The sequence below is a fragment of the Jaculus jaculus genome, chromosome 1, assembly GCF_020740685.1.
Source record: "Jaculus jaculus isolate mJacJac1 chromosome 1, mJacJac1.mat.Y.cur, whole genome shotgun sequence".
NCBI lineage: Eukaryota > Metazoa > Chordata > Mammalia > Rodentia > Dipodidae > Jaculus > Jaculus jaculus.
In genome coordinates this window covers 260,275,505-260,298,441 of record NC_059102.1, presented here as the reverse complement: position 1 = coordinate 260,298,441, position 22,937 = coordinate 260,275,505, and the positions used below count along the sequence as shown (strand labels likewise).

The following is a 22,937-nucleotide window of genomic DNA, read 5'->3' as shown; positions in this document are numbered from 1 at the left end:
GTTTGATTATTTATTTATTTATTTGAGAGGGAGGGAGAAGAGGAAGATAGAGAGAAAAAAAGAATGGGCATGCCAGGGCCTCTAGCCACTACAAACTCCAGACGCATGTGTCCCCTTGTGCATCTGACTTACCTGGGTCCTGGGGAATCGAACCAGGGTCCTTGGGCTTCGCAGACAAATGCCTTATCTGCTAAGCCATTTCCTCAGCCCAATTATTTTTGGGACAGGATGTCAGGTATCCCAGGCTGGCCTTGAATTCCTGCTCTTCCTCCTTTATCCTTCCAAGTGCCAGGATTATAGAATTACATTCCACCATACTTGGGCTGTGACCCACATTTTTGAAAAGGACAGAGCTCTGTTCCCCCAGCTAGAGGTCATACCCGATGAACCCAAGGGTACTTAGCCTCCTGGCACGCACCACAAACCTGGCTTTACAAGCTCATGTGAACAAACTACAGGTAGGACTTGAGCCCAGTTGTTTGCTTCATGGGTGACCTCTTTCACACTTGAGTGCCTTTTCCAGAAATCTTTTAGGACGAGATTAGGACAGTCTGGCGAGGCTGGCTGATTGATTAACTGCTATAGGAGGGCATTCCTGACAGAGGCTCTGTTCAGATGCCCCTGTTGAAAACATTCTTGACAGATCTGGTTGACTTGCACCTTTCAAGGTGACTTTGAGTGTGTCCTCTCTCTCTCTGTGCTCCCTCATCTATAAAATGAGATGCGTGTGCATGCCTTTTTGCTTTTAGCCAGGAAGCTATGCCTTTCTGCCCAGGCTCCATGGAGAGCCATGGAGACCTAGAGACACCTCTTGGGAATTGTGGTATCTCTGTTCAGTTCTCAGCTCAGGAGTGAGTGTGCTGTGTGATCTCGGCTCCCTCAGGGGACAAAGCCAGTAGCGTCCTCAGCCCTCCCCACTTCTGCTCCAACCTGGGCAGCAGTTGTATTCAGCAAGGCCTTCTCTCTCCACAGGGTGCATACTCTGCCTTTGTATACAGCTATGCTGTGGAGAAGCCACTGTCTGTGGGGCACAAGGCAGCCGGTTATCTCCCCAGCCTCTTTTGGGGCTTCATCACTCTGGGACGACTCATCTCCATCCCTGTCTCCTCAAGAGTGAGGCCATCCACCATGGTGTTTGTCAATGTGGTAAGTGGCCACGTGTAATGCCCTTCATCCCCCCACCTTTTTTTTTTGGAAAGCCCAACAGACTGGTCTTTTTCCCTTTAATTTGAGAGACAGACAGAGAAAAAGAGAGAGAGGGAGAGAAAGGGAGTTGGAGCACCAGGGCCTCCAGTCACTGCAATGGAACTCCAGATGTGTGCGCCACCTTGTGCACATGTGTGACCTTGCATGCTTGCATCACATGCTGCATCTGGCCTTGAACTCATGGCAGTACTGCCTTAACATCCAGAGTGCTGAGATTCCAGACATGAGCCACCACACCCAGCTTCCCTTCCCTTCTTAGAGCCCATAATTCAGCTATTTTTTTTTTTTTAAACAAGGCTCAAAGCATTTCAGGAGGAGATTCTGCTCACCTTGTAGGGATATAGACCAAGAGGAGGAGAGGTGCAGATAAGGAAGGGTGGAGGTCTAAGAGGTGGAACCTGCTTGTGTGCCCTTGGAAAAGTTCCTTCTCCTTTCTGGGCCTTTAATCTTATACCCAGAAAAACACAGATAGAAAGGACCATAGGAGGCCTGGAGAGATGGCTTGGTGGTTAAGGTGCTTGCCAGCAAAGCCAAAGGACCCAGATTTGATTCTGCAGTACCTAAGTAAAGCCAGATGCACAAAGTGGCACATGTGTCTGGAGATCGTTCACAGTGGCTAGAGGCCCCAGCATACCCATTCTCTCTCTCTCTCTTCAAATAAAAAAATTAAACAATATATTTTTTTAAAAAGTAGGGCTATAGGAGCTGGGCATGGTAGCACACACCTTTAATCCCAGCACTTGAGGGGCTGAAGTAGGAGGATTGCCCTGAATTCGAGGCCACCCTGAGACCACAGAGTGAATTCCAGGTCAGCCTTGGGCTGGAGGAAGACCCTTCCTTAGGGGAAAAAGAAAAAAAAAAAAGAAAAGAAAAGCACGGGGCCATAGGAGATGATTACTGTGGTACAGAGAGCAGAGCAGCTGATAACTACCAGGACTGTGAGGGACGCAGGCTTGGCCTGTTCTCACGGTGCCCAGCTAGTTGGAGCCCTCTGCCACCTCCCCAGGAGATTTGGAGGGGGCAGACTAGCATGTAGTTGGACTGAGGAACTGGCTTGCCTGGGAGCAGGAGTCTGGACCAAACAATGAGTGAAGACCAGGGCCCTGATGTACGCCCATGTCACCATCTATGAGAAAGGGCTCCAGATTACAGAACCCACAGGGTCAAGTAGTCCAACTTTCCATCAAGTTCACCTGTGTGACATCCCTTCCAAGGAGTCCTCAGTGTCTCTTTAAATGTCTCCAGGAAGTCATTCCTTGTCTAGGTAGCTTAGGCAGTAAATAAGCAAGGGAGTACAGTGCCTCTGGCTGTTGTGCGGAGGGACAGACTGCAGGGGCGGGTGTGACGGCCACACCAGGGGAGAGTCACACTAGGGACCAAGAGAAGGGGAGGGTTCTGGATGGATGAGGGAGGCAAAAAGACTCTTCTGCCTCATGAGGTGGAGTGGGCAGAACTCACTTGAGTGTCGGGGTGTAGGCAGAAAGGAAATAGGGTTCAAGAACAGGGCTGGAGCAACCACAGCAGCGGGCCTGAGTAAGTTGCCTTTCCCTATGAGAGTGAAATGCCTGGGCTAAGGACAGAGAGAAAAGAGTTACGCAGCTCTCACTTTTGGAGGTTCCGGTCTATGCCAGGGGTGTTCACTGCTCTGGACCTCCGGTGGGGGTGCCAGGCAGAGTAGATCTGGGCATACTGTTCACCCCATGAGCCAGGAAGTAAAGGGACCTAAGAAACATCACAGGCTCCGTGGTCCCTTTGAGGGCATGCCTCCATTGACCAAAAGGTCTCCCCCAAGATCCTATCATCTACAGGTCCAACCTCCTCCCAAAGCGGGGACCAAGCCTTTACCATGTAGGCCTTTCAAGATCCAAATGAGAACCAGGGAGATAGCTCAGTGGGTAAAGTGCTGGCTGCACACACACGAGGGCCTGTGTTCGGATCCCTATCCCCCACATAAAAGCCAGGCATGAGGGCTGGAGAGATGGCTTAGCGGTTAAGCGCTTGCCTGTGAAGCCTAAGGACCCCGGTTCGAGGCTCGGTTCCCCAGGTCCCACGTTAGCCAGATGCACAAGGGGCGCATGCGTCTGGAGTTCGTTTGCAGTGGCTGGAAGCCCTGGCGTGCCCATTGTCTGTCTCTCTCTCTCTCTCTCTCTCTCTCTCTCTCTCTCTCTCTCTGCCTCCTTCTCTGTCTGTTGCTCTCAAATAAATAAATAAAAAAATAAAAACCAAAAAAAAAAATTTAAAAAAAAAAAGCCAGGCATGAGCTCCAGATACAGTGCGGCCCGGTCTCGAAGAATAAGGTGGAGAGTGATTGAAGAAGGTATCCAGTAATGACCTCTGACCTTCACACACACACGAACACGTGAATACATAACTGCCTACACACCTGTGAATACAGCAGAGAGAGAGGGAAAGATGCAAACAATGGCAGAGATGCTCATTATTTTGTTAGAATTTTCTTTGCTCATTTCTTCATCTAAGTCCGCTCCAGTGACACCCTTGGCTGCAAGTGCCTTGCCATCATCCTTCACCAGGACACAGTCACAGCCAACCTCTCTTGGGAGTCTCCCTCCGCCACTGTCACAGGCCCACCAGCCCTCTAGTTTCTCCTCATCGTCAGTCTTCATCACACTGTGTGCTCAGTGCAAAGGTTTCCACCAGCTTGATGTCTGCAGCTCCTCCCAGACAGATGCCGGCACCCAAAGGTGTGCTTGGCACTAGCCAAAGGCTTTCATTGCCTCGTGAGTTCCATGTGCTAAGCCATCGTGGGTGGAGGCGACCTTTAGTGTCTCTTGTAAAGTGGCATTAATGTCCAGCATACTCCGGTAGCAGTGCCGTTTTTGGACCTAAGTTACAAATAAAGCCAAATCTTATTTTGTTTTGAGTGTTTGGGGGCCGCTAAGGATGTGCTCGACCGCTGAGGGACACGTCCTTTTCTGAAGTCGAATCCTGACCGTATCCAGTGGTCTGTGAGTGATGGTGGGCAGCAGGGAAGGAACAGGGTGCAGGAATCATTGCTGCGCAGAGGACAGACAGAGGAAACCGCAAGCTTAGTGTGGGCCTCGAGGTTAGAGAGGGTACTGTGTCTGTAAGGCAGCTTTTGTGCATGTCTGAAGTTGGCAGGTCACAGATATGAGGATAGCAGTAAGTGTCCTTGGCCTGGGGACATTTGAAGCCTTGCAGCTGGGCTAAAGGGGTGTAGATCAAGAAGCCAGACTAGATTCTTAGCTACTCCGACGTTCAAGGACTGAGCTGGGGAGAAAGAAATAACAAATAGAGCACGGGACCATCTTCTACATCATCCTTCAAGTGTTGTATTTGGAACCATAGATATAGCTGTTGCTGGGGTTGTTTTGTTTTGTTTTGTTTTGTTTTGTTTTGTTTCTTTGAGGTAGGGTCTCACTCTAGCCTAGGCTGACCTGGAATTCATTATGTAGTCAAAGAGTGGCCTCCAACTCATGGCGATCCTCCTACCTCTGCCTCCCGAGTGCTGGGATTCAAGGCGTGCACCACCACGCCAACTCAAATTATTTTTTTACATGAGGTTTTACTGTGTAGCCCAGGATGCCTTTAATTTGCATTCCTCCTGTCTCAGCCTCCCAAGTACTGACATTACAGGTGTACAGGTGTGTGCCACCATGCCCAGCTGCATGAGAGAAGTCTTTTATGCTGTCTCTCCGTGGTTAAGGAATGTGTTTTGTACCTTCAGCCACTGTTTCTTGGCGACCTTCTCCAAGGCAAAAAGGCTGAGTCTGAGGATGACTCGAACACCTCATGCCTGAGACATCTGGAGGCAGAGCTGATGGGACTCGCAAACTGGCTCATCGGCTTTGCTCTTCCAGTGGGAGCAAATCTCCCCGGGTCTTCCTTCCTGCCTGCCCAGTTCCTCATTTGTAAAGTAGAGGGACTGGGTGGGGTGCTGAACTAGATGGGATTTCTTTCTTTCTTTTTTTTTTTAGTTTTTAGGGGCAGGGTCTCACTTTATCCCATGGTGACCTGGAACTCACTCTGTAGTCCCTGGTTGGTCTCAAATTCACAGCGATCTTACTTCTGCCTCTCGAGTGCTGGGATTAAAGGCATGCACAACCATGCCCAGCCTGTTTACTTTTTTTTCAGTTCTCTCCCTCTCTCTTTCTCTCTCTCTCTCTCGGCATGTTTTGATGTTTAGATAGTATTTCTTACATGGTTTTAGGTCTATGTGCTTCCCCCACCCCCGCTACAAGCAGATATGGCCAGTCTACTATTTTCTGGTGTGGGTGGGCCTTGGTTTTCCTTGGTCCAGTGCCTTGAGAATCCTGGGCAAGTGCTGTCCCACTAAACTCATCCTTAGTCAAACCCAAGGCATTTCCCCCTCAAAGCTATGGAGAAAAGCTCACACACAGGGCCTAGCTCAGTCTTTGCCTAGCATACATACTAAGTTTGACCCCCAGCATAGCAAAAAAGAAGAATAAAAGCCCTCATAGAAATATTGGGACTAACATTGGTTCAAAGCTGACACTGGGTCTGGGGAAATGGCTCAGTGGGTAAAGCACTTGAAATGGAATTGTGAGGACCTGAGTCGGGATGCAGAGCACCCCTGTGCATGCTGGATAGACAGGATGCCACACTTGTGATCCCAGCACTCAGGAGGGGAAACGGGGGACCCTTGGGGGCAAGCTGGCTTGATAGACTAGCTGAATTGGTGAGCTCTGGATTCAAGTGAGAGCCCTGTCTCCATAAATAAGGTAGAGAGTGATTGTGGAAGATACTCAACATCATCCTCTGGCCTCCATGGTCACATGCACACATGTGTACATGCATCTCAAACATAGGTGTGCCCCCCCCACGTGTGAACATGCACACACACACATGCAAATAAAAATCTTGACACTTTACAGAGTGTCTGTGTCATTTACCACCAGCCTTTGTAACTACTTGGTATAAAGATTAAGAAGCTACGGTTCAGGGGGACAGCTCCCTAGGGCTCCCCTGCTGGGAGAAACTCAAGTGTGCAGAGATGTCCAGGTGGGGTCTGTGACAGGTGCTTCAGCCTCCCGGTCTTGGCGGGGGAGGGGGCCTCTGGTTACTTTCCCAAATGACTTCTGCACAGAAATCACTAACCATTCCAAAGCACTTAGAAATTGGGTAATTTTAGCAAAACTATGCTTGGGAGAGACCTTCCTGAGCTACAAGGATTTCTGAGCATGGGAGGAGTCTCCAGCCATATGTTAGCTCTGCCAATGGGGTCTGAGCCAAATCTGGGAGACACCAAGCTGGTTATCGCAGCCCTTGCTCCTCCCTAGATGCTGGGCTTGGATTCCCAGAGAGGGGAGTCTCTGCAGCTACCTCCCCTCCTGCTGGCTCACGGCTTTCTCTGTGCACACTGGACTCCATGTTGCTCAGCTATTTTTTTTTTTTTTTAACCCCGCTCTATCCCTGGCTGACCTGGCATTCACTATGTAGTCTCAGGGTAGCCTTGAACTCTCGGCGATCCTCCTTCCTCTGCCTCCCAAGTGCTGGGATCAAAAGGCATGGCCACCACGCCGGGCTTTTGCTCAGCTTTTATTATTGTTTTTTAGAGTTGTTTTTTTTTTTTTTTTTTAAGGCAGGATCTCATTCTAGCCCAGGCTAACCTGGAAGTACTCACTGTATCCCAGGCAGGCCTCAAACTCGTGGAAATTCTCCTACCCCAGTCTGCTAAGTGCTGGCGTTACAAGTGCGAGTCCCCACACGCAGCTAACCCTTGGCTTTTAGAGGAAGAGAAGCGAAGCGGAGGAGTATCATAGAGCCCACCTCTGCCACTGTGGAGGGGCTGATGACCTGGATGAATTCCCTGTGGATGCAGAAGAGAGCTTGGGAACAAACTGTATTATTCCCTAGTGCTTAGCGGGTGCACATGGTGGGCCTGTTGTGTAGATGTTCAGATGGGTTTTCCACCCTGTGCAATGCATGTATCTCAGCGCTTTGTGGATCTCCCGCTGAGGAATATTGCAGTTCCTACAGTGACCACAGTGTGGCGCATTGGTCACACGACCCTGCTCCCCAGGCGGGAAAGTCCTTCGAGTTTGCCAGTTCTTTTTTTTTTTTTTTTTTTGATATGATACTTAGTATGCAAACAACACATGTTGGTACCATTGTTTCCCTCATCCCTGCCCCTTTTATGAAGAGGCCTTCCTCGTTGGGGATGCAGGTCAACCCCATGGGGAGTGTGGATCGTGCATTGTGGGGGTAACCATCAGTTATGGGGGAGAGGCAATGTCTCTGTGTATAATGTCCCAGATTGTGGATCTAACAATCTTTCCGCCCCCTCTTCCGCAAAATTCCCTGAGCCATGTTGGGTGCATTTTAAGCCTACTTCAGTGATGAGCTCTTAGGAGCCTCTGGATCTCTGCTTTGGTAGGTGTTGAGTGTCCTCAGTGTCTATCTCCTTCACCTTTGTGCTGATATCAGGTTCACCCAGAAAGCAGCACTCTTGCTCATTTCCCCAATTCCTCCGTGGTTTAATCTGGGGCCTGGGTGAAGTGCGCTGGGTCATTAATCTCCTCAGATCCTGCTCCCATCTGAAAAAGAAAAGCAGATTCTCCAATGGAGAGTGAAGTCAGCACCGGTTAAATGGGATAACCATTATCAATTTAGAGAGAATTTAAAGGGGGTGGAGTTTGCCGTTTCTAATCGTCTGCCCCTCTGCTGCTACAGGCGGGAGTGGTGATAACATTCCTCTTGCTGCTTATTTTCTCCTACAACGTCATCTTCCTGTTCGTGGGGACAGCGAGTCTCGGGCTGTTTCTGAGTAGCACCTTCCCCAGCATGCTCGCCTACACAGAGGATATCCTCCAATACAAAGGTGAGTCGCAAGGCGAGAGGCACAGCTGCTTTCTGTAGCTGGGGTCAGCTCCTCCTCTGCAGACCTCGTTTGTGGTTTCTGGGAGCAGGCCTGGACCCGCATGACTTCAGGATACCGCCTAGGCAGGTCTTGGCCTGTCTCCTTCCCTTCCATCTTGTGATCACCGGACCCACTGGCTCACCTAGAACAGCGTAGGAAGGCTGGCCTGTGCTGGCAGCAACCAGGCCTGAGAAGTCCTCAGCAGGCTGCTCTCCACACTGGCAGAGGGGCCCTCTGCCTGCCGCACCGCTGACCTCAGCCTCCGCATCTCCCTCAGGGGCTCGTTCCTTCTCCAGCTCCGCACAGCCTGCAGTGTAGCCTCCATGAACCACTTAGAATTCCTTGACGACTTGATGCTCCGTCCCTCCATGCTTTGGTACATGGCAATGCTCAGCAATCCCCAACCCCTTCTAGGAATCCTCTCGTCCCCATAGAAGGAGGATACCCCTCCTTTGTACCCCACTGGGACAAGGCCTGCCCACTTGGATGCAACATACTCCCATCTAGAGACAAGAGAAAGAGCATGGGCTTTGAGGTCATAGCAGACCCGAGCATTAGTCCTGCCTTGATTTGCTGGTCTGTGACCTCATGTGATCCCACTTCCTTTCCTCTCTCTGAACCTCCCTCAGTATAGCAGGAATAAAAAATGCTTACCTTTGTTGGGCTGGGGTTGTACCTCCTCAGTGGTAAAGCACTTGCCTATCATGTGCAAAGGCCCTAGGTTTGCTTCTCAAGCACAACAAAAACAAACAATAACAAGCCCAAAATCCGGTGCCTGCCTTGCAGAACCATTTGTCCTAGAGCAGAGAACGTAAAGCTCTCCATGTCACATCACCAGGGCTCACAGCTACTCCATACTTCCTAGCTTGTTCCTCATCAGCGCGGGCCTCTGTGTTTAGCACTGTGCCTAGCGGCATCAGAGGGCCTCTGGATGTTTTTATTTTAATTATTTTTATTTATTTACTTGACAGCAACACACAGAGAAAGAGGCAGATAGAGAGAAATAGAGAGAATGGACACTCCAGTGCTTCCAGCCACTGCAAACGAACTCCAGATGCATGTGCTCCCTTGTGCATCTGGCTAATGTGGGTCCTGGGGAATCGAGCCTCGAACTGGGGTCCTCAGGCTTCACAGGCAAGCGCTTAACCGCTAAGCCATCTCTCCAGCCCTAGATGTTTTTGAATGAATTACTGGAACCGTTGGGAGCCCTTGGAATTCAGAGAAGAGAATGAGCAGTGTTGAATTTAGAAAGTAGATGAGATGTGAGCTGCCCAAGACTGAGAAAAGCATAGTAGGAAAAGGAAAAAGAGAGAGAGAGTGAGAAAAGAAGAAATGGAAGCACTCTTGAGGGAGGGGAGGCAAGGCAAGGAACAGCTTGCGAGCATAGGCAGAGGGACAGGGATGGAGTTACTAGTTTTCTCCTCATTGTGACAAAATACCTGACAGAAGCAACTTAAGGGAGGAAAGGCTCGTCTTGGCTCACAGTCTGAGGGGTACAGTCCGTCACAGCAGGGAGGGCATGGCAGCAGCAGGGTGAGGCAGCCAGTCGCATGGCCTCCACGGTCAGGAAGCAGACCGTGATGAATGCTGGTGCTCAGCTCACTCTCTCCTTCTTATTCAGTCCCACACCCTAGCCAATAGCAAGGTGAGGCCCACAGTTGAGGTGGGTCTTCCCACCTCAATTAACTTAATCTCGAACCTCTCTCACAGATGTGCCTGGGTATTTGTCTCCTACATGATTCTAGATCCTGTCAAGTTGACAGCATTAACCATTACAAGTCTACCCCTTGTCAACTTGACATCCAAACATTTCAGTTTTAAGCCATAACCTTCCATCCCTATGTTTTCATAGACCCATGGCCACCACATAATGCAAAATGTATTCAGTCTACCTCAAAAATCCCTTATAATTTTTAACAATCCCAACGCTGTTCAAAATTCCAAAGTCTCTTTTGAGATTCAAGGCAGTTCCTTCACAGAGAGCCCCTAAAAGACAAAACAAATTCCATACTTCAATATACAGTGGCAGAGAGTCAACATTTCCTTTCAAAAAGGAAGGAATGGGGACATAAGGTAAGATAAAGACAAAGCAAGACAAAAACCCAGCAGGATGCATGCCAAATCCTGCAACTGTGTCCAGTATTTAGTGCTCATGTCGGAATCATCTAGACTCCAAGGGGCTTGGAGAGCGCTGCCTTTCCAGCTCTGCTGCCTTTGGCATCCATGGCCTCTCTCGGCACCCACTGTGTGCATGCAGTTTGGCTCAGCTGCCACCCCATGGTCCTGGCACCTGCAGCTTACGCTTCACCCTCAGGGCGTCACGCAGTGGCCTTGCAGGAATTCGGACCCTGCCGCACATCGCCTGGCTTTAGAGGCCCTCTGGCACTATGGAGAAAGACTCCATGACCCCTTCCATCTTGCATCTTTTGTGCTTGCAAAACCAGTACTCCATGACCAGCACCGCAGAGTTCTGCTGACAGCTTGGGTCGGAGCCCGGTTCCCTTAGGCAGCACTTGCACCTGCTTCTGTGTGTTCAGTGTGGGGAAGACACTTGCCGAGGCCATGGCTTCCAGCAGTAAGCCCGTCGGCTGTATTTCCGACTTAGGCTCTCTCCTTCTAAGTGAGTGTGCGTTTGCACAGGTCAGAACCTGCAGTGGGCGGGGTCTTGTCCTCATGGTACTTTACCTATTGTCCTAGTGAAGATGAGGTTTTTCTTTAATGGTGCTAATCTCTAACAGTTACATTTGCTTTAAAAATTATAGACATTTTGTTACCTGCACCCTCTTCCATTAGGAGCTTTAAACTTGCTCACATACCTTTCCTTACCAAAAGACATTTTTCATATATTTTTGAGCTCTCTCTCTCTCTCTCTCTCTTTTTTTTTTTTTTGAAGTAGGGTTTCACTGTAGTCCAGGCTGACCTGGAATTCACTATGTAGTCTCAGGGTGACCTTGAGCTCAGCAATCCTCCTACCTCTGCCTCTCTCCTCTCTCTTACTGTAGAGCTAAATGATAGAAGGGAACAGTAATCTTACCACAGCCTGAATGCTATGCCGTCATGAAATGTTTTCTCACCAAACATAGTAATCCATTGTTCTTAAATTTAGCCTCACTCAAGTGCTGAGGACATGGACCTAATGAAGCTGGACTCTGCAAAATGGCCTCTAGCCCATTGCCCTGCAGAGTCCTGTTCTCCTCGGGAGTGAGCCAAGCCTCCGCTGTCAACATTTCTCAGCCTCCTGGTGTGCCAGATTCTCACCAGAATGTCCCATTAAGTTCTGCTTACAGCACTGTAGGACTTTTCTAGCTTCAAGTTCTAAACTCTTCCACATGTCTCCCACCAACCAGTTTCAAAGGCCTATAAACCACATGGTTAGGTTTATGACAATAGCTCCCTTCTCAGTAACAAGTCTGTGCATTACTTTTCTCATTGCTGTGACAAAGTACCTGATGAAAGCAACTTAAGAAAGAAAGGAATGACTTTGGCTCACAGTTTGAGGGTATAGATCGTCATGGTGGAGAAGGCGTGGCAGCTGGTCACATGGGGTGTGCAGTGGGGAGGCAGAAAGCAGTGACTGCTGGTGGCTTTGGTTTTTCCTCCAGCCCTGGAGCCCAGCCCATAGACTGATTACGCCCACAGCCAGGGTGGGTCTTTCTACACAACTAACCTAACCTAGAAACTCCCTCACAGACCCGCCCAGGCACTCGTCTCCTAAGTGATTGTAGATCTTGTCAAATCATCATCGTTCATCATCACAGATGGGACTGAGGGGGAAGAAAAGAACTGGAAGGAGGCAGAGTCCCCAGCAAGTGTATCATGGCTAGTTGCAGTGTTATTGAGAGGTTCTGGTCTGCACCAGGAATGGACCAGAAGTTGTCCTCTTGGCATATAAGCTGGTGGGGAAGGCAGGGAGGCCAGTGGCTAGTGGGGTCAGAAAGATCAGAGTCTAGGACAGTCAGGCCAAGAGGAGAAGCTGCCAATGCAGGCTGTAGGGCTGGGGAAGAAGATTCCCAAAGGCAATCTGAACTCCGAGTCATGAGATGAACTGGGGGAGGAGAAGGAGTGTTCGAAGGGTAGGAGGGCCTGTGTTAGAGCCAGGCAGTGACACAGTACCTAAGGGTCACGAGTGCAGAGTCCTCAATAGCCTTCCCTTCTCTTGTTAGGCTGTGCAACCACGGTGCTGGTGACCGGGGCGGGAATCGGTGAGATGGTGCTGCAGATGCTGGTTGGATCGGTAGGTGTGATCACAGGGGAGAGGGGCGGTTGGGTTAGGCTCCTCTAGGCAAACGAGAAGATCATTGGTGGAGATGCATCCAGTTCCCTTCAAAACCCAAGCTGCCACTTCCTGAGTCTCAGATAGCCTACAGGGCCCCTATTTTCATTTGCCAAGCCAGACTCCAAAGCCAAGCCTCCAAATGTGGGATGTAGAGACGTTAATGGCCGTGTGCACAAGTCCAAAGCAAACACAGGCCGTGTGGGAGTGGAGCCAGAGAGCACCCACGGGAGTGCGGTTGGCTCTGGGCGCCTGCACGGTTTACATGGCTGCTGGCAGCAAGCTTTTGCCATCCTGCCCACACGCTCACACCTCCCAGCCTGAGGCCATGCCACCCAGAGCCCAGCTCCTGCCCTCGTCATGTACCCTCCCAGCTGTCCTCTGACGTGCCTGTGTCTCATTTGTTCTGCTTCCTCAGGAAAATAGCAAAAGCAAAAACAACAGCGCTTCCCCTTGACTACTATAGTGGAGATATTTGTCCCCTTTTGACAGTAGAGCAACTTGAAACGCAGTAGCTTGCCCTAGGTCAGTCACACTTCTAGTAACTGTCAGCAGGGACACAGAAACTACGGCTTGTGGTCTCCAAAATCCCCCCACAGCCATCACTGTCCTTTCCTCCGCTTGCGCCCTGCCGGGCAGAGGTACACCTTGGATGTCCTCTGCCTTGATACAGGATAACTGGGGTTGGCTTTGGTGTTAGGGTGCCAGGAAGAAGTGGGAGGTCACAGACGGAGTCAGTGCGGCTTCTGAAGCGGGTGGTGGGCCTATGGAGGTTCCATTAGCTACTCTGACATGTTTTACGTGCTCACAATAAAACGTTAAAAGATGTAGACCACTGCAAAGTTCCACCCAGGACTGTGGGTCTAGAAACATCTCCCATGACTGGAGTTTCAGTGGTCATATGGAGACTTCCAGGAAGTTTCAGACCCCATCACTGAAAAACAATTAAGGATGTGGCCAAGTCCATCTCTAGCCTTTTGGGCAGAACTTCTTTCTGCCTCCTCTAGACTTGGGAAGACCAAAGTTTCCCCCTCTCTCCACATTCCTGTGTTGCTGTCAGTTCTTGAAGCTGTGTCCCCAATGCTCTTTACTTGTGGAATTTCAATGGCCACTATCTGTGTTTCCCTCTGGTAGGTCTTCCAAGCCCAGGGCAGCTACAGTTTCCTGGTCTGTGGCGTGATCTTTGGCTGCCTGGCTTTTACCTTCTACGTCTTGCTTCTGTTTTTCCACAGGATGCACCCTGAACTCTCATCAGGTAGGAAAAAAAAAAATCCATTTATACATAGAGGAGGAAGACAGCAGGGGAGGGGAAAGGCTGCGATTTTAATGGGCCAGAAGTGCTATTCTGTTCCAAGTAAAATGCAAGGAAATGTTTGTTTTTCCACAGCTTCCCTTTCCCCTCTTCCTGCTTTCCCTGCAATTGTCCACGGTGGACTCTTCAGCCCAGCAAGAGTGGGACAGCTGACTCATAGTTTCTCCATTAGCAATGGGGATTAGGGAACCTGGCTTCCTGCATCCCCCACCAAGCCATGGACCCAAGGGCCAAAAAATCTCTTCCACATTGTTGAGGGCATGGGAAGCTAGAGCCTGTGTCCACACCTAGAGCTTGGTCCAGTGACCTAAATGGCCATCTCCTTACAGTTTAGGATTTTTGACTCAGATCCAAATTGCTTCTTCAAAAAGAAATCCTTCTGGCCAAATAGAGAAGAGCTCTTTCAGAGCAGATATGCCTCCTAAGAATAGTCTCCTACCTGGAGACCCCAGGCTAGGGACGTCCCAAGGCTAGTTTTGTAACTTTGAGTCTCCCCTGCCCTTTTGTCCAGAGTTTTCAAGGTGCCCAGCGACTGTGGTTCTGCATGGGCTGAGCATTAACAGAGCCTGGGCAGAGCCAGTGTTCTCTCTGTAACAAGTAAAGGAGGGGCAGGAGAGATGGCCTAGTGGTTAAGGCGCTTGCCTGCAAAACCAAACGACCCAGCCGGGTTCAATTCCCCGGGACCCACATAAGTCAGATGCACAAGGTGGTGCAAACATCTAGAATTCGTTTGCAGTAGCTGAAGGCCCTGTTAAGCCCACTCTATCCCCTTCTCTCTCTCTCTCTCTCTCATAAATAAAAATTTTTTTAAAGCCAAGTAGTCACCAAAGATGGAAAGAACAGTTGCCCCTGACCCCCGGCCTCTTCTCACTGAATAGCCTTCTACACCCTATAAACGCTCAGTGCGGAGAGCCAGCAAGGCAGCAGAACCCCTAGAACAGCTTCTGAGATGACACGTGGTGCTTGCCGCCGAGGCAATCCCCTGCATAGAGCTTTCCTTAAGACCCACATTCAACGCTTGGTGAATATCAAATGGTTAACAGTTCTTGCGTTCCTTTTCCACAGGAGGCACATGCATGTCCTTCCCCAAAGCTAGTCAGTCCTCTCAACCAAAGGCCCTCCACCAACACTTTGCCAACACCAGATCTGACTCTCCCACTGTGTCCTATGCTCCCTAGTGAGCTACAGAACATCACGGGAACAAAACAGCTTCGTCAGGTCTCAGGATGAATCACCCTGTAACTAGCCAGAGCTGCCCGTACATGCTACCTGCGCTGTTTGTGTGTTCTCTCATAGTTCCTAGCCAAGACAAGTCATTTGGCGTGGAGAGCTCTGAGTTCTACCAGAGGTGAAACGAGGTGCCAGAGGCAGGTGAGGACCCCTTATCTCACGAGCACCAAAGTGGTCAAGCTGACACAGGAAACCAAGTACCGCAGGGAAGGCCTCTCTTTGTGTCAATCTTCTCCAGTCATACTTAACCACGAATAAACTGAGTCCTGGTACCCAGGTCCTCCCTGGGCACATCATTAAGAGCTTACCTGGTACTTGTCATGACACCCAGATGGGAGGCAGAAGACACACGTCACTCCCTCTGCCACTTCATACATGGACCATACTCTGTGTTTGAGGTCACTTTTAGTTGAAGTTTGAAAAACTCTGTTGAAGTTGTAAATCTCAATGATCATTGCTACATGTAGATATATTTTTAATTAATCAAAACCCCAAGTTATTGCCTGGCATGTTCAAAGGATTTATGTGCTCTTTACTTAGCAGTAGTCAAAAGTCCCTCCATTCCCCCTGCGGAAATCAGTTCATCCGTCCCCTACAATGGCAGAAAGAAGTGTGGACTCTGACACTAATTCAGCTGTGTGCTGGGCCAGCTCAGACCAGCTTAGAAAAACTGGCCACTAAATTTTCATTTTGAGAACTGGTTGTTACGTGCGGTCATGACTAAAAATTAAATTAACATGTCTAAACAAATTATATTTTAAAACAAAGCGAATGAATATTCAAAACATCACTTCCTGATTTTATTAACAGTTCTCCAGAGGTCATTAAGTCCATGGCACCCAGGTGGCAACATTGCTGCTGGGCCCCAGCTGCTCAGCGACAGCCCTTTGGCACACTGACATGAGCCATGCCACAGAAATGGGCAAAACCTGTGCAACCCTGGCTGATCTGAGAGCTGGCTGTTAAACATTTACCAGCACGCCACCGCTCACAAGCACTGCTAATTGTCCCGGAAATCATCTGGGAGGATGAAATGGACATCCTGTTTCTCTTTACTGATATTGCCTGGCGTCTAAACAGTGCAGAAGCAGTATTGAGAACTTCCAAAATTAGCTCATTGGAATTTTATACCTTTTATAAAGAAAGAATTTTGTACAATGTCAAGGTCTATTTTTCCTTTCATCAAAAGCTGGGACTAGTAAACAATTCAAGCCACACAATACACAGAAAGCAGTGTGGGTCCGAAGTTCCCACTTGATGCAGACCCCAGAAGGGTTGGTAATAAAGAAAATACAAATGCATTCTTAGCTGTACCAGCTAAGAATACAGGGTTTCTGGAAATACTGGCATGCCTGTGGCCATGACCCCTGGAAGGAACGACACAGCCATTACAGTAATTGGCTCACCTGCATGGTCTCTATGTCTATACAGAGGTACATGCACAGTGTGAAAGTTCAACTGATCACGGTTCTCAGCCACCTGTCCTGAGGGCTGTGGTTCAAAGGCCTGAGACTGAGAGGTCTCTCTTGGGTCTGTGAGCATTGACAAGCTTGCTGGTTCTGAATGACACCTAATGGAGCACGGGGATTGGAATCTGGCTATAGACTTGCATCGAGCACTGGCTTCTCCATCCAGCGGTGCAGACCTGTAAGATCACTAGGGCTTCCAACCTCACTGTTTTTACAGGATGGCGCCACGTCTAAAAGTACCCTACCTCACAGGAATTCTGAGAGAATTCAGTTTGTAAGAGGCATTTGCTGTATGACCAACATGGAAACTGTGTAATTAATGTTTTTACTTTTGGCAGTCTCATTAAGCATGTTTGGTACATTTTTGTTCAAAAAGCTGGTAGTCTAAGGGAATAGTTCTAACTATTTTTGTTAATACTTTGGAAAGCATCAGATGCTGGTCACATGTAAATGTACTGTAACTGTAATAACTGACCTGGGAAAAGAGAAAGCAGTTGTATTTTTCTTGTGGTTTTTCAAGAAAACATTCTTTTTATACAGATTTAAAAAGAATTAATGGCTCTATCTAAGGTGATGATTAATGTGTTAATATAGAAAAAAGCTTAAAACAAATCTAAGAGTACCTTTCTTAAAATAAAACATTTTAAACTTAGTATGTCTGTTATCCATTATGAAGGAGAGTTGGCCCTTTTAAATTTTTTTTGCTTTTATTTATGAGGAAGAGCGAGAGAGAGAGAGAGAGAATGGACACACTAGGGCCTGTAGCCACTGCAAACAAATTCCAGATGCATGTACCACCATGTGTTTTTGTGGGTACTGGAGAATTGAACCTGGGTCCTTAGGCTTCACAGGCAAGCCCCTTAATCACTAAGCCATCTCTCCAGCCCTTTTATTTTTATTTATAGTTGGCCTTTTATACTTAAGCTCAGAAACAGATGGCCTCATGTTCCCCAAACACAGGTCTCTCTTATACTACTGGTTAATATGGCTGATATATATATATATATATGACACATATATGAGATACATAGATATAATATGTACATATACGTATGTACATGTGCGTGAGCATTTGTACATTTGTTTGGTAGGGCTGGGGATAAAACTAGGGCCTCACACATGCTAGGCAAGCACTTACTATGAAGCCATTCTTCTAGCCCTCAAGAGTTTTGTAAATTTGAAGTGCTATGAATTCTCCCTGTTCCCAGCTTCCTTCTGTGGACATGGGAATCCAACCCACCAGCATACCTGTTTTCTGAAGGAAGACAGTGACACACCCTTTACTTATTTGGGGGGGTTGCACGTGTGTGCTGTGGTGTGTGCATGTGTACACCCCATGGCCGTGCATGCAGAGGCCACAGAAGAACATCAGGTGTCCTTCCTCTGTCGCCCATCCACTTGATGGAGTCTGTGATGGGTTCTGGAACTTGCCATTTTCATGCGCTCCAGTGATTCTGTGGTCTCTGCTCCTCACAGAACTGGGGTTACAGATGTGGGTGGCCATGCCCAGCAGTTTAAGTAGGTGCTGGGGACTAGAACTCAGAAGTCTCAGGCCTTCATGCTTACACAGAAAGAACTCTTAACTGCTGAGCCATCTCTCCAGCTCCTTAATTTTTTTTAAAATTTTTTATTTATTTATTTGAGAGCAACAGACACAGAGAGAAAGACAGATAGAGGGAGAGAGAGAGAATGGGCGCGCCAGGGCCTCCAGCCTCTGCAAACGAACTCCAGACGTGTGCGCCCCCTTGTGCATCTGGCTAACGTGGGACCTGGGGAACCGAGCCTCGAACCAGGGTCCTTAGGCTTCACAGGCAAGCGCTTAACCGCTAAGCCATCTCTCCAGCCTCCCTAATTTTTTTTTTTAATTTCATACCAGTGTGTGTGTGTATGTGTGTGTGTGTGTAGCATGTTTCTTTCCAACCTTGTTCCCCCACCTTCCCTTGCTCACCCCTTCACCCTCCTGCTTGTCTCCTTTGTTCCTGAGACAATTACTCCTTTTTGCTCAGGATTGCTTTGGCTATCAGAGAGCTTTTGTGCCTTCATGTGAGCGTGTGTGTGTGTGTGTGTGTGTGTGTGTGTGTGTGTAGAGCACACAATGCAGTGCATGTAACACGTCATGTGGTCGTGTGCAGAGGCCACAGGAGAACGTCATGAGTTCTCTCTCCTATCATGCATCCTTGAGACAGATTCTCTAACGGACCTAGAGCTGCTGCTTTCCATCAGAGTGCCTGGCCAGTGAGCCCCAGTGATCTCCACTCCCCACAGGACTGGGGTCCCAGGTGAGCATGGCCGTGGCCAGCTGTTTACTTGGGAGCCGCGGAATCAAACTCAGCAAATCAAGCCTGCTCAGACCTTCATGCCAGTGTAGCGAGGGCTCTTACCCCCCAAGCCATCTCACCAGGCCAAGTGAATTTATATTTGGTTATTTTTTTTTTTTAATTTGAGAGCAAAAGAGAGAGAGAGAGTGGGTACACCAGGGCCTCCAGCTGCTGCAAACAAACTCCAGACACATGCATCCCCTTGTGCATCTGGCTTATATAGGTCCTGGGGAATCAAATCTAGGGCCTTTGACTTTACATGCAAGTGCCCTAACCGCTAAACCATCCCTCCAGCCCCCAAGTGAATTTAAAGAAAATCTTTTTCTATGAAGTGATATTGGAATTCTGATTGGAATTACACTGAATCTGTGGATTGCTTTTGGTAAAATAGCAATTGTTAGCTGGGAGTGGTGACACACACCTTTAATCCCGGCACTAAGGAGGCAGAGGTAGGAGAATCACTGTGATTTCGAGGCTACCCTGAGAGTATCATAGCGAATTCCAGGTCAGCCTGGGCTAGAGTGAGACCCTACCTCAAAAAAAAAAAAAAAAAAAGTAATAATTTTTACAATGTTAATTCTTCCAATCCCATGAGCATTGGAAGTCTTTCCATCTTCTAGTCTCTTCATTTCTTTCTTGAGTGTTTTAAAATTACCATTGTAAAGGCCTTTGCTTCCTTGGTTAGATTTATTCCAAGGTACTTTTAAAATTATTTATTTGGGGCTAGTGTGGTGGTACATACCTTTCATTCTAGCACTTGGGAGGCAGAGAGGTAGGAGGACCACTGTGAGTTCAAGGCCACCCTGAGACTACATAGTGAATTCCAGGTCAGCCTGGGGTAGAGTGAGACTCTACCTCAGAAAACAAAAAACAACAATAAAATTCATTTGTGTGTGAATGCATGCACACACATCAGGGACTCTTGCCACTGTAAATGAACACCAGCTGCTTGTGTCACTTTTTGTGTCTGATTTTACATCATGGCTGGGGAACTGAACCTAGGCCAACAGACTTTGTAGCAACTACTTTGAACTGCTGTGCTTTAAAGGTTTTTTTTTTTTTAAATTATTTATTTGAGAGAGAAAGACAGAAGGAGGGAGAGAGAGGAGAGAATGGGCACACCAGGGCCTCTACTCATTGCAAACGAACCCCAGACACATCTGAGCCCCGGAGAATTGAACCTGGGTCCTTAGGCTTCACAGGCAAGTGCCTTAACCGCTAAGCCACCTCTCTAGTCCCCGCCTTTTATTGACCTGATTTCTTTCTCAGTGTGTTTGTCATTGGCACACAGGGAGGCTGCTGGTCTTTGAACGTTCATCATGTATCCTGCTGTGCTGTGGAAAGTGGTTCAGTTCCATTTTCTGATGGAGTCTTTAGGGTCTCTTATGTATAGAATCCTGCCATCTGCAATTAAGGAGATATTTTGACTTCTTCCTTTGTATCTCCTTTATTTGGCTTCTCTTTACTTATTGCTCTGCCTGACTCCCAGCACTATATGGAATAAGTGGAGAAAGTGGACATCTTTGTCTTGTTTCTGATTTAATCCCACTTCGTGGTAACGTTGGCTGGAGATTTACCACATGTAAACTTTGTTGAGATTTTTCCTCCACTCCTCGTCTCTTTGGGGTATTTATCATGAAGTGGCATTCAATTTTGTCAAATGCCTTCTTTTCTGGGTCTATATGTGATTGCTATCCATGAGTAATTTTATATGAAGTATTATATTTGTTAATTTTTGTGTATTGAATCATCCCAACATCTCTGGAACAAAGCCAAGTTTATCGTGATGAATGATCTATTCAATGGACTCTTGAATTTGGTTTGTAAGTATTGAGAATTTTTGCATCTGTGTTCATATGGAAGATTGTTCTATAATTTTTTTTAATCTCATTTAGTCATTAAGGTGATACTGGCTTTGTAAAGAGTTTTGGAGGATTCCTTCCCTTTCTAATTTGTGGAATAGTTTGAAAAGGATTGGTGTTAATCCTTCTTTAAAGTTCTGGTAAAATTCAACACTTGGACTTAGACTTTTTTGGGGGGGCGGGATTTGAGGTAGGGTCTCACGCCCGGCCTAAGATAAGTTTTTTTTAAGTCTAAGTCCAAGCCGGGTGTCGTAGCACATGCCTTTAATCCCAGCATTCGGGAGGCAGTGGTAGTTGGATCGCCATGAGTTCAAGGCCACCCTGAGACTACACAGTAAATTCCAGGTTAGCCTGAGTTAGAGTGAAACCCTACCTTGAAAAAGGAAAAGAAAAAGAGCAAAACTTATTTTAGGACTGGAGAGATGACTTAGCAGTTAAGACACATGCCTGCGAAGCCAAAAGACCCAGGTTCAATTCCCCAGTGCCCATTTAGTTCGTTTCCAGTGGCTGTAGATCCCTGGCACACCCATTCTCTCTATATATGCTCCTCTCTCTCTCTCTCTCTCTCTCTCTCAACAGTTTTTTTTTAAAGAAAACTTATTTTGTTTATCTACTTGTGTGTGTGTATGCTACAGTTTATTGCCACTGCAAGCACCAGACATACTCGCTTTTTATAGACGAGATGCTTTTTTTTTTTTTTTTTTGAGGCAGGGTCCCAGATCTGGAACTCACTCTATAGTCTCAGACGGGCCTTGAACTCACAGCGATCCTCCTACCTTTGCCTCCTGAGTGCTGGAATTAAAGGCATGTGCCACCATGCCTGGCTCTTGGTTTACTTTATTTATTTATTTTTTTTAATATTTTTTGTGCATTTTTTTATTTATTTATCTGAGAGTGACAGACACAGAGAGAAAGACAGGTAGAGGGAGAGAGAGAGAATGGGCACGCCAGGGCTTCCAGCCTCTGCAAACGAACTCCAGACGCATGCACCCCCTTGTGCATCTGGCTAACGTGGGACCTGGGGAACCGAGCCTCGAACTGGCGTCCTTAGGCTTCACAGGCAAGCGCTTAACCGCTAAGCCATCTCTCCAGCCCGGTTTACTTTATTTTTAAGCATTTCTTATTTTATTTGTTTGCAAGGGAGGAGAAAGAGAATGAGAATAGACATGCCAGGGCATCTAGCCAACTGCAAACAAATTCCAGATGCATGTGCCACTTTGTGCATCTGACTTTATGTGGTACTCGGAAATGGACCCCACGTTGTTAGGCTTTGTAGGCAAGCACCTTAACCACTGAGCCACCTCTCGGACCCTTGGTTTACTTTAAGTAGATCATGTGCATATAGAATTATTTTCCATTGCTTCCCGGCCTTTTGGCTAAGATCAAGTGCAGAATTATTTTCCAGTTTCACTGAACTTTTGTAATTGTTTTTCATTTTCATATCATTAATTTTTGTTTTTTAGTTCTTCTGAGGTAGAGTCTCACTGTAGCCCAGACTGATCTGGAATTTACTATGTAGTCTCAAACTGACCTCAAACTCTCAGCAATCCTCCTCCCTCAGCCTCCTGACTGCTTGGATGAAAGGTGTGCACCACCATGCCTGGCACATAATTAAGTTCTACCTAGATGTTATTTCTTTCCATCTACTGATTTTGGGTTTGACTTGATCTTGTTTTTCCAAGCCCTTAATGTGCATCAGTAAGTTGAGATCTCTGAGATTTTTTAATATAGGCACTTATAGCTACCCTTAGGACTCTTCGTTTTATCTTATAGGTTTTGGTATGCTGTATTTTAAGTTTTGTTCAATTCTAGGTCTTAAAAGTTTTTTAATATTATTTATTTATTTATTGAAAGAAAGTATGGTTGCGCCAGGGCCTCCAACCTCTGCAAATAAACTCCAGACACATGGACCACCTTGTGCATCTGGCTTACATAGGTCCTAGAGAACTGAACCTGGGTCCTTTGGCTTTGCAGGCAAGTACTTTAACTACTAAGCCATCTCTCCAGCCCTCTAGGACTTTTTTGATGTTCTTGATTTCTTCAATGACCTATTCAACAGTGTGTTTAATCCTCATAAATTTATCAATTTTCTGTAGTTTCTTTTGCTTTTTATTTGTAACTTTATTCCTTATGATCATGTAGGATACACAAAGCTACTTCAAATTTTCTATATTTGTTAAGGCTTTGTGTCCAGTATATGATCAATTTAGATGTTCCATGGGCTGCTGAGAAGAATGAGTATTCTGCAGTGGTTGGACAGAATTTTCTAGAGGTCTGTGAAGTACATTTGATCTACAATATTTTTTTTTCCAAGATGGGGGTCTACTGTAGCTCAGGCTGACTTGGACTTCACTATGTAGTCTCAGGGTAGCCTTGAACTCAAGGTGATCCTCCTACCTCATGATCTA

General features: G+C 47.4%; 1 protein-coding gene across 4 annotated transcripts in view; it reads left to right on the top strand.

Moving 5' to 3' along the window:
* The window catches only part of Mfsd4a (major facilitator superfamily domain containing 4A), a 35,552-nt gene extending 18,551 nt beyond the window's left edge, over positions 1–17,001 (top strand). Inside the window, exons 6-11 of one of the 4 annotated variants that reach the window (XM_045142929.1) lie at positions 973–1,146; positions 7,879–8,026; positions 12,229–12,299; positions 13,473–13,593; positions 14,947–15,021; positions 15,691–17,001. In XM_045142929.1, the coding sequence (XP_044998864.1) occupies positions 973–1,146; positions 7,879–8,026; positions 12,229–12,299; positions 13,473–13,593; positions 14,947–15,002 (570 nt within the window). In that variant the 3' untranslated portion in view covers positions 15,003–15,021; positions 15,691–17,001. Of the gene's footprint in view, positions 1–972; positions 1,147–7,878; positions 8,027–12,228; positions 12,300–13,472; positions 13,594–13,725; positions 14,351–14,946 lie in introns of those variants that run through there. The other 3 variants (XM_004663540.2, XM_045142988.1, XM_045142802.1) reach the window with 3 other exon arrangements.
* Positions 17,002–22,937: the final 5,936 nt, after the last annotated feature.